Raw genomic sequence first — 15,352 nt, forward strand, 5'->3', positions numbered from 1 at the left:
GGAACGGGGGTGGTCTGGTTGGTACGACCTGACGTACCTCGTCATGTTTACGGCCTCCCGAGAAGCGTTCTGCTCACATCGTCATGCTGCCGAAACACTTCGCCCCACACGAGCAGCAATTTTTTCGGATGGATGCACCACATTCTCACATGCCCGTAGTGAGTCCTCTGTGAAACTCACTGATTGGACGGTACGATTCGCGAGGCATACTGCACGACTGCTCAAGTCACGCTAATCCACTACTTGAGGGCGCTTTCTAGAATGAACATTTCATTCACTTCTTTTCGAATCCTAATCCTGCATGTTTTGCGGGAGAATTTCTGTGAAGTCTGCAAGGTAGGGGCTGAACTGCAGGTGGAAGTAAAGCTGTAAGGACGGGTTGTCAGTTGTGCTTGGGCAGCTCAATCGGCAGAGCATTTCCCCGCCAAATGACAATGGACCAATTTTGTTACACCTCGAAGCTCCCTTCAGTCATCTTAGGCGTTTCTTTGTGGATGACAGTTATATACAACAAGTGACCCCGAACCGGCTTCTGTCAAGAGCGAACCGGCTCTATGGTGAAAAACTGCGGTGTCGCCGGCCTAACGTGTTCGAATCCAACTCCGTGGCGAGTGGTGTGGAGAATGGTACACCAGCCCTTACGTGACTCTGACGCATAAGCCGCATGATAAGTGGCAATCAACAGAAAATATATGACACACGAACGCCTTTGAAGATTCACCTTGCGCATTTAACCACTGGCCCGACATGCCAAGGAGCCAATTCCAGCGAACACCGTCTCAGTCGTAGGGTCGCGGTGCAGGTGTGGTATGTTTTGCGTCGGATTTTAGGCTATATACTACGTGCGACGCCAATCTATACCGGCACACGAGATTCTTCTACCAGATGAAACGTTCTACCCCAGGGCTCGGACGAAAGCAGTGTTGTGCACCGGCGGCCAGGCCCTGAGATATCTTTACCGTGGCGACCACAAACACGTTCTTGATTTTTTGTGTTATCTCCATGAGTGGCAAAAAGCTATTGTTCGTCATCCACAATAAGGGAACATTTTTTTAAAATTACCTATGGAAAGTCTTGCACCATCCACCGAGTATATGGAACGTCCCCGGCAAGAGAGGTTGATGTGACTTCATATACGAGGGCTATTCGGAAAACAAGATCCGAACGGTCGCGAAGTGGAAACCACTGAAAATACATTGCAGCTTTGCAAAAATATGTTGAGCAGGGTCTCTAGTATGCCCATCGATCACGTAGCGTCCCTCTTTCAGTTCTGCGTGCACAGTGAGCACGTCGTAAGGGTGCCTAGAAAATAGCGTCTCCCACCAAGTGTGCGGGCCTGGTGACAGATTCCACACTACGTCATGCAGCCCACATAACTGCCACGCGGTTTCTTCTTCAAGACAGTTCTATTCCGCACTCTGCTGGTGGATTGAAGATTCTCCTGCAGCATTTTCGATGGGAACTGTTTGTTCACCCACAATACAGCCCGTAACAGGCTGCCTCTTAGTTTCAAAAAAGGGTTCAAATGGCTCTAAGCACTATGGGACTTAACATCTGAGGTCATCAGTCCCCTAGACTTGGAACCACATAAGCCTAACTAACCTAAGGACATCACACACAACTATGCGCAAGGCAGTATTCGAACCTGCGACCGTGGCAGCAGTGCGGTTCCGGACTGAAGCGCCTAGAACCGCTCTTCCCTTAGTTTCATCTCTTCTCATATGAACATCTGGCTTTGAAGACAGTATTTTGGTACAGTCAACGAGCTGTAGACCAGATTATAGTATTGACGGGAGGGACATACGGCTGTCGTCTATGACGAGAGCATTGGAAAGCTTGCACAACGGTATGACTAATGTCTAAGAGCACAGTTGCTACATCTACACTGCTAAAGGAGGATGATCGGATGATCTGACTTCAGAGACCCGTAACTAAGCTGATATTTTCATCAGTCACTCTAGGAGAAAACTCAGAAGACCTAAGTATGGTTGGTTGGACGTACAGTTCAGCTGTCCTCCTTCTGGTGATACGTTGATCCGTAGAGTGCCATTTGCAGTGAGACATTCTATATTCACATATTTATCGTACAGTTGTTATAGAGGACTTGCCCACTTATTGTTTGACCATTTGAAGGAAAACGATACGAGGAAGTGTCTATTGAATTGAGGAAGAAACAGGCCATAACGATACCGGCACTTTCAAGAGATTTTATCTACTTTGCTGCTTGACCACAGGTTTCAACTCTCAACTTTTATTGCTGTATCATATTTGGCATGACACTATTGATACACAATTCATCGACAATGAAATTATTCGTAATATGAGTCAGGTTCAATTTACAGAGATTGAAACATTGGTGAGATGTTCTGGACTGAAAAAATACTGCTCTTGGATGAAACCAAATTTCCCCAAAAGTGATCTTCTTCAGGTTTCTATTGAAATACTTAAGGTAATCGCCCATTGTAAAATACGATTTTGTGCCTTTCTCGATGTATTTATCTGGGGTTGCTGCTTTATGACGGATTTTGAAGAATTACTTTCGTGTACAGCTTGTTATGAATTCCGTCACCTGTTTCTTCACCGTCAAAAATGAAGAAGGAGACGTTTTGTAAGCTTCAACCATGTTATATTATTATCGATTTCCTGTAAACCATCTAATACAAGGAAATGAAACAAATGATTTTCCAGTATATTTGGGAGCAACTCACTATCCCTGGCTTTTTAAAATATCTAGAGATCGGTTTTACATTGTATTTAAGTTAACACGTTGCATAAATCAACGTTTCAAAAACGAAGACACTGTCTTTGTACCAGTGTTATCTCCGTACTCTGTATGCTTGTAATATTTAATGAGCGATAAACATGCCTTAAGTGGTTATTATGTTTTATTGGACGGCATCTCGGAATGGATACCTGTTTTATTGATGTACGTATCTTATTTGGAAGAATCGTACTACAAGTTTTTATAGCTAAAAAGCTTTTAATATATATTTGGTACTGGAGTTCACACATGGTATGAGTGACGTCAAGTTTCAGTAACGTCTGTAATAGGATACAGCCTTAAATCACTTCATTATCAAGTACTTCTTCGCTTTCATGTCCTTAGTTTCTTACAACTGTCGTCTGGTTTCTACAGAAGTTGTGAATAATTCTTGGGCCACTACATTTTATTTAGGGTGCTGCTTTCAGAATTTCGCTGACTGTGTGGGAGATACCATTATCAACAGCTTCTCCTAAATCTAATTGTTCTATATACGTGGGTTTGTCACTCTTCAACCCAACTCTCAACGTAAGTCCTAGGGTCACTGTTGGTTAGAATGTTGCTACGTTTACACGAACCCAAATTAGACCTTACCAGGGTATATCTTCGGCGTCGCTTCCAATTCGCTTTTAAACAATTCATGAGATTTCCAACAGCAACTTCAACGCTTACAATTCCGTAACGTCAGCTTTCAGCGTCTGGCTTCTTTGGACTTGGAACTACCACATTCTTCTTTGAGTCTCAGGGTATTTTACTACTGCGGTGTTACGATCTCCCAAGGACTGCAGTAATTCTGAAAGGTTGTAGCCCTTGTCCCACAATCCACGTAATATATGTACGTGTGCTTGTGAATTTGTCTGTCTTTCTCTAAAAAAACGGTTCAAATGGCTCTGAGCGCTATGGGACTTAACATCTGAGGTCATCAGTCCCTTAGAACTTAGAACTACGTAAACCTAACTAACCTCAGAGCAGCACACACATCCATGTCGGAGGCAGGATTCGAACCTGCGACCGTAGCAGTCACGCGGTTCCGGACTGAAGCGCCTAGAACCGCTAGCCCACCGCGGCCGGCTTTCTCTATAAAACTACTATTCATTTTTTTCCTGTTTTAACTGAGAGACTCTGGTTATGAGCAAAACCGAAACAAATTAAGTTTTACACTCTTAAAAATAGGAAATATTCAAGACTAACAACTATATTAAATTGTGACTGTGATCGGATGTCTAAAAAATGTATGCCATTTACAAACAACAAAGTTTGTAGCATTTAAAACTGACCTATCGAAATATCAGTTGGGTAGTGTATCCATAACTCGATACCCAAAAAAGAAATTGATAGATTACGAGGGATTGGATGAAAACAGAAGGTACCACACACAGATTATAAATAAATTCTTGTGAGGAAAACGTTTCGCATTACCGCCTATAAATAGGGCTAAATTCTGCTTCTAAATTCTCACTTCGAGTGACTGAGCCGCTTCCAACACTGTAGGACTGAGGTCGGAAGACAGATGTTCCCCATGAGGCAGTGAAGGCAACACCGTAGAGCTCCTTGACAACGTAGGTCCTTTACTGGTTTGCGGAGAATTACCCTCAAGTAGTCTCCAAAGACTGTCGGCAGTTATGTTTAATTGAGGACAACAAGGAACATTAATTTCCGTTAATATTGCAGGTATTGTATCCCTAGCATCCACAAGCAGTATCGCAAACCCCAGACAACATTTTCATCAGTAATGCACGGTCGTAAGCATAGTCTGGATCTGCGCTTCAGTTGCGGTCTTGACATGAAGTGCTCGGGGACTTTTGAAAGATGTTTCCCGAGGTTTTTTGGACAAACCTAAAGAAGGCTTGTTGTATTTGAAAGGATCAACGATGTCTAGCAGGAATAATTTGCTACAACCTATTCTTGTTCTTAGTAAAAAAAAAATGTGGCAGCCAACAACATAGTTTTAATTAATGCCAGAACGTGTTTCAGGGTTTCACCTATCTTCAGCAGCGGTGCTGCAGTACACAGCTATCGTCTGTTCGAATGAGTCGACTTAGTTCCGAATTTTATAGATGCCATGGGCACAATAAAAATTGGTTTACCTATCACATTTTACGAGTGACATGATAGTGTTTAAGTTTCAGTTAAGGCGAACATACCCTCATTCAACATCCAGTAGCTCCTTATTGTAGTAGCACTTTTATATCATATGCATCATCATACTGGTGTACAACTGGATTTGCGTTAAGGTCGACTTACGGGTTTGTTTATTTCGGAAACTACTAGGGAAGACAATTAAACTTTTCCTATATGTTCGGAAATTACCTCTGAAGTCAGCTTCAGTTTCATACAACTACATATGTGAATACACAACGAGGTACAATGCTGAACCTTGTCTCAGATATGTACTTATGAGACTGTCGCTTTGAAGCTAGCTATATATAGCTGAAAGACCCTACAGGCTAATCCACTTATGGAGGAAGTACGTATGTCATACACATTTCCCCACATTTGTACAGTAAAATTCTAATTCTGCCCAAGTTTCGAAAATAAAGTGGTAAACCCCGTTAATGGGAATTTATTTCATTTTACATGTCGTAGTTTTCATATAAATATTTAAATCCCTATAGTCAGTTTATCATATGTAAACCACATTATCAATAGTTGAACATCTTGTTTATTAAACAAGTAATTTATTTATGAACTAGGAACGTTAGCTGACATTTTGACGTATCTGATAACACCGTATTTACACATAACCGGTTTGTGTAAGTGCTCAAAGCTATAGCCACAATATAAATATTTGAGTGGATGAGTAATCTTGTTTTCGTAACTTCCCTCACCCTTATTTCGACAGACAACTCGCTGCTTTTCGTGAACCCTTCACCACTCCGCAAGAAAAATATATCAAGGAGACAGTTTTGGTGTTGACAAATGATACGTTGCGCTCAGTTTGTACGACACACTTCGACTGCCTCCTCTATTTCTCTTCTTATTGAATGCTGAAACGAGTCATAAAGAAGAAAGCCTGAAATGGCCTTCGAACAGGCCAGGGGCGACATTGGAGGAGACTCTGCTAAGGACACAATTTTCCTAACGAGAGAGTAGACCCCCTTTGAAATGGGTCAGCCGTCTGTGAGGCGTTGTGCATCGCCGCTTCGACTGCTGACGCCGGGCACTGAATGGCTTGTTAACCGAAGCGTCTAAATCGCGGTCCTTAAAAATAAGCAAACCAGTAGATGGTCTGCGGCTACGAAGGTAGAAGGCGACCCAGAGTAAAGGGGAAGCGATTTCAAGGCATCGACAACTAGAGCGGATACAATCTTTTTTAAGGAGGAGTAGCTCACTCCATATCCTATTGGTTTTAAAACAAGAAGGTCGGTTGATATAACTGGAGACATTCATGGAAACGTCCTTTCTTAAGGCCACAGCTTCGAGCCAAATAAAAATATATTAAGCCAGCTCAACCTTTTTTTCTATCCTCCTGCCAAGACTTTCTCTTCAGTAGAATCTTTAATTTTCCCACATAGATTACAATGATTATTGCTAACTTAACTGGAGAGAATCATCGAACATACTCATAAAGTTGAAATCTTTGTTTTTTAATGTTTGCTACGAGTTATATTAATTTCTCTGTTGTTTTACTCGACTTCAATCTGTATCTGTCCCTTTCCTCTGGACCAAGAATATTCCTCGTAATTGTTCGTTCTCCCTCCAAGTGATTTTCCATATCATTTTTTCGTAAAGTTTAATTCACGCGCCGATACAGGTTTGATCTGCATGTTGTAATGTGTAGTCCACGTATATGTGGACATGCACTTCACATGTCACACACGAAATGTTTCTCCGTGAGTTGTTGCTAAGGATCGTTGTAGGACTATCAAACTAATTTTTGCAAAATATTTTTAGGTCATTTCTTATTTTGTTCATTTTCTTTGATTTATGTGGTTCAGTGCTATTAAGCTAAATCAAAACATCTCGTCATGAAGCACGCCAGTACTTAGTTTACAAAACGCTGATTGGAAAATTTCCACAGAAATGAGGCCTCACGTATTTATAATACTTTAGAGTAGCTGTGAGAGATTACGAATAAGTAACACATTATGGGAAAAGATTCTTACTACAGCGAGGAATTTCAGTAGAGAATAGGAATAAGTCAGAAGAACACCTTTCAACTTTGATTCTGATTCTTGGGACTTTATCACCTAATTTTATGAAATGTCGCTGGAAACTTACTGAAAATCACACCTGTTGAACGTTGTACGATCTTCTGTCAATGCTTGAAGAACAGTTATTCAAGTGCAGATCGCTTCCCTGTTTAGTTGTTACTGAATGAACGTCAGTTCAAAATCGTTCAGATGGCTCTGAGCACTATGGGACTTAACTACTGACGCCATCAGTCCCCTAGAACTTAGAAGTACTTCAACCTAACTAACCTAAAGACATCACGCACATCCATGCCCGAGGCAGGATTCGAACTGCGACCGTAGCGATCGCCCGGTTCCAGACTGTAGCGCCTTGAACCGCTCGGCCACTCCGGCCGAGCCCCTAGAAACGCTCGGTCGGAACGTTAGTAATTCGAGCAATAAATCACATGAAGAAGTATGGTTACTGAGATGACAGACTTATACAGGGTGAGCTCAAACAGCTTGAAAAGCTTGTAAGAACATTGCATGGTAAGTTGTGCTGGAAAATAATTGTTAACAAAAAAATCGATACTATGCGCCCCTTCTGAGTTAATTATCATTAAAGCCGTTGCACGCAAAAATTTAACCTACAACCGAACAATAGAGCGATACAAAAATTCATCATGGGACGGAACAAAGGATCGAACCTGAGCCAAAGTCAGAACATGTCGTTCGGTATGCTCTATGTTGTGAGAACAACTGACTTTAATTGAATCAGGTGAGTTGCTTGAATCAGCGCACATCGATATGATTTGTTTACTTCCCTGCTAATTAACTCGAAAATAGCACACCCTATTATATTTTTTTTCGTAAAATTTCTCACCACATCCTATCCTTCAACGCCATTACTACCTTTTCAGGCTGTTTCTGGCCGCCCTGTGTACAGTAGTATAGCATAAATTACATTACGATAATGTAGGTAGGAGAAGTGTTCATGTACAGGAGGCCTACAGAATTCCACTTACCACGGATACCTTTCCACCCTTAAGGCTAGGCTGGTAACATTTTTTAAGTGAATACAGCTGATTTCCTTCCCAGTCCTTCCACGGTCGTCGTCGACAGAAGATTAAACGCTTATCTTTCTCATGTCCCTCATTTACAACAGTGTGAAATAATTTTTCTGAGTAATTTCATTTCAGTTTTATCACTAGCTCCTTTTTAGCGGTGATTCTCCTTCTGTGCTGCAGGTATCCTCGAAGCTGGAGGTCTGCAACGGTTCGAGCAGCAGCCAGAATACACGGAGGTCAACGCACGCGAGGATGCCATCCTTTCCTGTAAAATCATCAACAAGAAGGGCACGTGCTCCTGGCAGAAGGACAATAAGGTATCCACAATAGCAAAGTACTGCTGCTGCTTCACTGCTTACTATTATTGTCATCCTTTGATGTATTTGTGCTACAGTGTCAATAAATCACATAATGAAGACGTAGGGAAAGGCGGGGCAAGACGGGGACGTTCGGTAAGACGGGAAAGTGCTATAAGCTACAGTTAGAGTGCTGCCATCTGTGGATAGCTACGTCAACATCAACAATTCACAGGTCCCAGTGACATTGCTGAACCTCAGTTTCACGGCGGTTTCTGTGAGCTTTGCAAGGTATGTTCAATTGTTATACTGGTTTGCAATGGTTTACACCTTTCTAGGTCCTAAAATATCTGTTTCGTGAACATTTGTCCACACTGTATACATAGCCCAGAATAGTACGTCTTATTAAGAGTAAAGTTCTGTATCAGTAGTCAGTGGTCACTAAATAGTGTTCATATAGGCGTAACATAACCTGACAGCATGGTAGGGGCAAGAAGGGGTGGGGCAAGAGGAGGAGTTTCCCCGTCTTTCCCCTACCATTTGTCCAACCATTACGTTCTTATCGTCTCATGAGTTTACCTCGTTGCGGGTTTTGAATACGTACATTATACGTTGAATACAATTGGAAATAGAATGGTATTCGTTATTCCAACTTTTCCTAACTAATTACAAAGTATGCCTTATGCTATATGGTGAATAAAAATACACAAAGTGCAAAGTCAGTATACTTGCTATGCTTTAACGACTGACTACTGGAAATATGGTATTTACTATATAATATAGATTACCAGGAATGATCCGAATCAATAGTACGTTCCACGTGTTTTATTTCAGATGGTTCTCAAGTATCGGCGACAAACGTGTAGGCAAGATTGGTCATTGGAGTCAATGGAAGGCGCTGTAAATGCTGTTATAGAAGGTCATATGGTTTCTTTCAGGTCTGCTCAACAGTTCAACGTGCCACAGACAAAGATTGAACGACATGTGGAAAAGAAACGTGCTAGTCATGGCTATGCAGTTGCGAAAAGGTTAGGTCCAATCACTAGTGAGTTTACCTCAAAACAAGAGGCAAAACATAAAAACTACTTAACACAAATGGAAGGACAGTATTTCGGCCTAACACTTAAGGAACTTTGTGAACTTGCTTTTGAGCTAGCTGAACGAAACAACATCAAACATCCATTTAATACTGCAGCCAAATCTGCTGTAAGAGATTGGTTAAATGGGATTCTTACACGAAATCCTACCTTAACAATACGAAAACCAGAGGCCACGTCAATCGCACTAGCAATGGGGTTTAATGGAGTTGTCACAGATCGGCTTTTCGATCTGTTAGAAAGTCAATTAGACACATTCAAGTTTACGGGAGACAGAATTTCCAATTGCGACGAGACTGGTTTAACAGTCATTCCAAAAGATCACACAAAGGTGGTTGCTTTGAAAGGGCGCAGACAGGTGGGAGCAGTTACTTCAGCAGAAAAAGGCCATACTGTGACTGCAGAAATCCGTGTTTCAGCGTCGGGGTGTTACGTACCACATATGTTAATTTATCCTCGAAAACGAATGCAACAAGCGTTTGAGACTGGCCTACCCCCTTGTGCCTGAGCAGAAGTCCCAAAAACTGGTTGGATGACGAAAGAACTATTTTTGACTTGGTTTAAGAAGTTTATTCGATTTACTGGAGCGTCAAAGGAAAGACCAATACGTGTCATGTTGGACGACCACAAAACGCACACCAAGAGTTTAGAACAGATAGATGTGGCCCCTCGAAAATGGAGTTGTCTTGCTGTGTTTGCCACCACACTGCTCACACCGTCTTCAACCATTGGACGTGGCATGTCTGAAACCTCTCAGTAAATTTTACGAATATGAAGTATGATCGTGGCTTCGCACCCATCCTGGGAAAGTTGTTACGCTGCATCAGATCGCAAATTTATTCGGCAAAGCCTTCATTCATTCAGTTACAATGTCCACAGAAGTGAACGGGTGTCGGAAAACAGGCATTTGGCCCGTAAACAGAAATGTGTTTCAAGAATGTGATTACCTTCCCTGTTCAACTACAGACATTCATGGAGCTCACACGTCTGAAGTTACAAAAACGGAAGACAAAATATCAGAGATGTTGTCAAGACGTAAAACACCTGAACAATTAAGAACTGACGATGAAACCTATGTTTCGTCTAACTTTCAGGTTACCAGCCCTGAAATGGTGTTAGCTATTCCAAAGGTGGATTAAAAAGCCAAAAGAAGCCATCTAACAGGCGGGGAAACCCCGTTGTTTTAACCGAATCTCCTTATAGGAGTGAACTATCCGAAGAAATTAAACGAAAAGGAGTCCCCAAACGTGCTGCCTGTAAACGAAAACTCTTCTCAAAGACGTTAAATAAACCTGGGATAACACCAAAAGGACATAAACGAAAAAGTGACGAACGTTACCGACGCGTTAACCACCCGTTCATGCTCAAGGGATAATAAACTGAGGTCGAATGACAACGAGGAACAGAATGAATAATGTTCATACTGCTATGACTTCTCTGAAGGACGCTGGGCCCACGACACTTGTGCAGGGATAGAAAGTGACGATGACGAGAATGTCCACACTTGTGTACTATGTGAAAGTACGAGGCCTAAAAAAAAAGAATACCTGATTCTACAATTCGTAGAACCGTGTTTCGAAACCTTATAGTCACATGATTTCGTTATTCCAGTCCTTATTTGAGCTTCAGAGAGGAATTCATGCTAGTTCCCCATCTTACTATGCATATGGGGCAAGAGGGAGCATTGGTAGTTTATACTTCAAATCGAGATATTTCTAACTAAATATAACAAGTTTGCAGGTTTCTTTGCATGCTATTGTAATTCAATGATTAAGCAAACAAATGATAATCAAACATACTTGAATTTTTTTTTGTTTTTGTTTTTTGTCCCTTATGTAAGGGTTTAAAGTTAGCTTTCCCATCTTGCCCCGCCTTCCTCTATGAAGTCTGTTTCATAGGTTTCAGTAACTGTTTATGAATATTTGCGCATTTAGTACATAAATAATTTCAAAATGTCGCTTACCTCACTACATTCAGATATAGTGGTATGTAAAGTGAAAGAAGATATATCTCACAACACTTCACTCTCGCCGCGCGGAGTGGGCGGGCTGTTAGAGGTGCCGTGTCACTGAATGGTTACAGGTAAATTTGTTAATAAATTGAAGAAAAGAAGCATCGGACGGCCAGATTCAACACTAAAGAGAGTCAAAAAATTGTTCGATAAGATTAAAAGCAATTCAATTAACATTACAAGTGCAAAAAGAATCCTACTATTAATCGCAGTAGACAGAGCGGAGATATGAAAAGTGTACATTGAGGGCTTCACAGAGGAGAAGGAAGTGTCTTCTGATGTGATAAAAAATGAAATGAATATTGATTAGGAAGGTATATGAGATTCAATACTCTAGTCAACAGATGTATGAAAAAGTAACAAACTAACAATGCGGAAGGGATGGATTTTTAAAATCGTCGTGGAAATTGCAACGGAATGATTGCTCAAATGTGTTGAATCTGCGTCACTGAAGACATGCCATTTGACTTTCGGAAGAACGCCATTCTCATTCCTAAGACACCAGCGGCAGATAAATTTGGTAGGTATTGCACTGTCCAGGTCGGTCACAAGAATAATGTAGATGAATGGGGAAGAAAGTGGCATGGCATCAGTATATCTTCAGTAAAAGTAAAGGTACGATAGAAGCAGTTCATAATGAAGGTAAGATGGAATAAAATTGACGATACTTTCAGGGGATTTTTTATGCGGCCGTGTGTGAATTCTTCTCTCGTATATACTATGTCCTATGAGTAATACATTCAGGTAAGAAGGTAAGATCTTACCTTCCGCCGGAGGTTCGAGTACTCCCTCGGGCATGACTGTGTGGGTGTTGTTCTTAGCATAGGTTGGTTTAAGTTAGTTTAAGTAGAGTGAAAAGTCTAGGAACCGATGGCCTCTGCAGCTTGGTCGCTTAATAACTTACACACATCTAAACATTTTTGAACTTCACTCTCAGCATTACTACTCCAAACTACGTTCGTGTGTAGTGGAATTCAATAAAACAGCGAACCAAGCATTCTACCCGCAAGGATTGTCCTGATAACATCAAGTTTTACTGATGGTACCTGTAAACAAACTTTTCGAAGTAAAAGCTATGCATTTTCTTCAGCACTGAACCCATAAGTCAACTGCTCTTTGTAAACTGTAAGTTGCACTCCGTTGTACGCAGTTCTTCACAGTTAGTCACAACTAGTTCTTTACTTTTTTTCTTTTTATGTCATCAGTTGTCAGAATGGTCTGATTCGGACCGCCTCGATTTTGTCTTTTACGTCAAACTCTTTACCTGAGTGTAGTACTCATAGTACATAGTATATACGAGAGAAGAATTCACACCCGGCCGCATAAAAAATCCCCTGAAAGTATCGTCAATTTTATTCCATCTTACTTTCATTATGAACTGCTTCTATCGTACCTTTACTTTTACTAAAGATATACTGATGCCATGCCACTTTCTTCCCAATTCATCTACATTATTCTTGTGACCCACCTGGACAGTGTAATACCTACCACATTTATCTGCCGCTGGTGTCTTAGGAATGAGAATGGCGTTCTTCCGAAAGTCAAATGGCATGTCTCCAGTGACTCAGATTCAACACATTTGAGTAATCATTCCGTTGCAATTTCCACGACGATTTTAAAAATCCATCCCTTCCGCACTGTTAGTTTGTTACTTTTTCATACATCTGTTGACTAGAGTATTGAATCTCATATACCTTCCCAATCAATATTCATTTAATTTTTTATCACATCAGAAGACATTTCCTTCTCCTCTGTGAAGCCCTCAATGTACACTTTTCATATATCCGCTCAGTCTACTGCGATTAATAGTAGGATTCTTTTTGCACTTGTAATGTTAATTGAATTGCTTTTAATCTCATCGAAAAAGAATTTTGACTCTCTTTAGTGTTGAATCTGGCCGTCCGATGCTTCTTTTCTTCAATTTATTAACAAATTTACCTGTAACCATTTCCGGTAGCTTCTCTGTGTTTGCTATATATTTCGTTCCTCAGTCACTGTATTCCTTTCTTTTAGTAAGTTGTTAAGTGTTTCATTCTCTCCTCCACTCACCAAGGAATCGACTCGGTAGCCGCAGTGAATGTCCTCCACCTGAGTTGCCTGACTGCGTTTGTTTCTGCTCCATTAAATGTCTACATTCACTGCTGTATATTTTACATTAACAGATCGTCTTTGGGCACAATTTATAGCCATCTCCTTTGCACTGAGCTCAATTGCAGCATGTTGCTGTATACCAGGCTGTGTACCAGGCGTATAGATAATGTCTTATCTACAGGCGATTTTGGACGACTTAGCAGTAGTCGTGGCCATATTGAAGTTAGCATCGGCCGAAGGCACAGTACTGAACCCGGTCAGCTTGGTAATAACGGTGGCAGAACCGTGTGATCAGCGACCGCAGTACTAAATGCAAGGCTATCTGCTTAAGAAAAGTTTCTGCTGCTTTGCTTTCCTAGTCATACATACACTGAAGCCACTTCATATTTTGGTTCAAATGGTTCAAATAGCTCTATTCACTATGGGACTTAACTTCTGAGGTCATCAGTCCCCTAGAACTACTTAAACCTAACTAACCTAAGGATATCACGCACATGCATGCCCGAGGCACGATTTGAAACTGCGACCGTAGCGCCTAGAACCGCTCGGCCACTCCGGCCGGCATATTTTGGTTCTTTGTGAGTGAATGATTACTTGCGAGTCAGGGTAACCCTTTTAAAAACTCTCCACCCTAAAACATTATTTGAAAACAAAACGTGCTGTCTCAGTCTAATACTTACCATTCGCTGGGTGCGTAAACGTTAGTGTGTTTCATAAATGGCTGTTGCAGAACATTCCGAAGTGTCACAGCTTAAGTCGCCAAAAATATGCAGCTCTGATCTTTTATCTGCTTGAACCTTTGAGAATAATATCCGATTAAGGATAAAACGTTCTTCTTTAAATGCTTTGACATTTGGTATTGTAAACTGTATCATTTTTACAAGGTCTATCGTATTTAGCATTAAATCGGTGTTGGTGACCTAACCTGTTTCTTCTACAGTTTTAGCGGCCTTTCTTTTGGAGCGAATTAGTGATACGGTACATACGAACAGCTTCCTAAACCGGACGTCATTTGCGTCTGAATTGTACTTTGTTCCCAAAACTTTGGACTATAAGGCATCTCTCATTATACAGTGTTTGCCATAAATTCCTTGTTTCACCAGGGCGATTGTCAAATAAACTTCTGATCGGATAATAAAGAGGGATTTTTTTAATACAATGTGTACTTACGTGTCTACATTACTTTTCCACATAGTCGCCACCCAATTAAAAACATCTGTCCTACCGTAAGGCCAGCTCCTTTACACACTCATCATATAATGATGCCGTCTGCTACACAGCCAGTTGTTGACAACATCCTTGAGTTCACCGTCGGTGCTGAGTAGCCAGCCTGCTGCGGAACAAGTCACTTAGCGTGAAGTCTGTGCTACAAGGAGGATAAACTGTCCACCCAAATGGTTTTAATTCTAGCTTCGATAGCCAGTACAGGATAACGCGTTGTCGTGAATAAGATTCGTTCCTTCACTAAGCATCCCACCCTGTTTTGTTTTAACCTTCGCAGTTTCAGAAGAGTTTCACACCACCTCATGTCTCATGACAAAAATGCAGTAGCAAATGCATGAAGCTCCTTATGGCGGTCCCTAGCGATCGCTCCTTCATGTGACGTTAAAATCACTCTATAGAGCAGGAAACATCATGTGTTCCTATGTACACTATCCTCGAGGATGTCCCAAAATTATAGAATTCTTCACAGACAAGTCTGGAACAGAATTTATTTGAGAGGCACTCTGTACTTCCCCATAATCCCTCAAACAATTGTTTCTTCAGCGGCCAGGACGCTTCCCTACTGAAGGTTTTCGGTGACCGACACACTCATAAAGCTTCTCAGTATTACACCTAAATATTAATACGGTTGTTTTGTTGGCAGAAGAGCACACACCGTGATACTAGTGGAGGCCGAAAGGCACGCGTTTTAGC

At 41.3% G+C, this 15,352-nt stretch overlaps 1 protein-coding gene across 5 annotated transcripts in view; it reads left to right on the forward strand.

The window, feature by feature from the left end:
• LOC126272556 (irregular chiasm C-roughest protein) overlaps positions 1–15,352 on the forward strand; it is a 1,094,042-nt gene that overhangs the window by 778,015 nt on the left and 300,675 nt on the right. For all 5 annotated transcript variants that reach the window (XM_049975476.1, XM_049975475.1, XM_049975479.1 and 2 more), the window contains one exon: positions 8,121–8,257. In XM_049975476.1, coding sequence (XP_049831433.1) covers positions 8,121–8,257 — 137 coding nt within the window. The remainder of the gene's footprint in view (positions 1–8,120; positions 8,258–15,352) is intronic.

The sequence above is a fragment of the Schistocerca gregaria genome, chromosome 5 (assembly GCF_023897955.1).
Source record: "Schistocerca gregaria isolate iqSchGreg1 chromosome 5, iqSchGreg1.2, whole genome shotgun sequence".
NCBI classification, from domain to species: domain Eukaryota; kingdom Metazoa; phylum Arthropoda; class Insecta; order Orthoptera; family Acrididae; genus Schistocerca; species Schistocerca gregaria.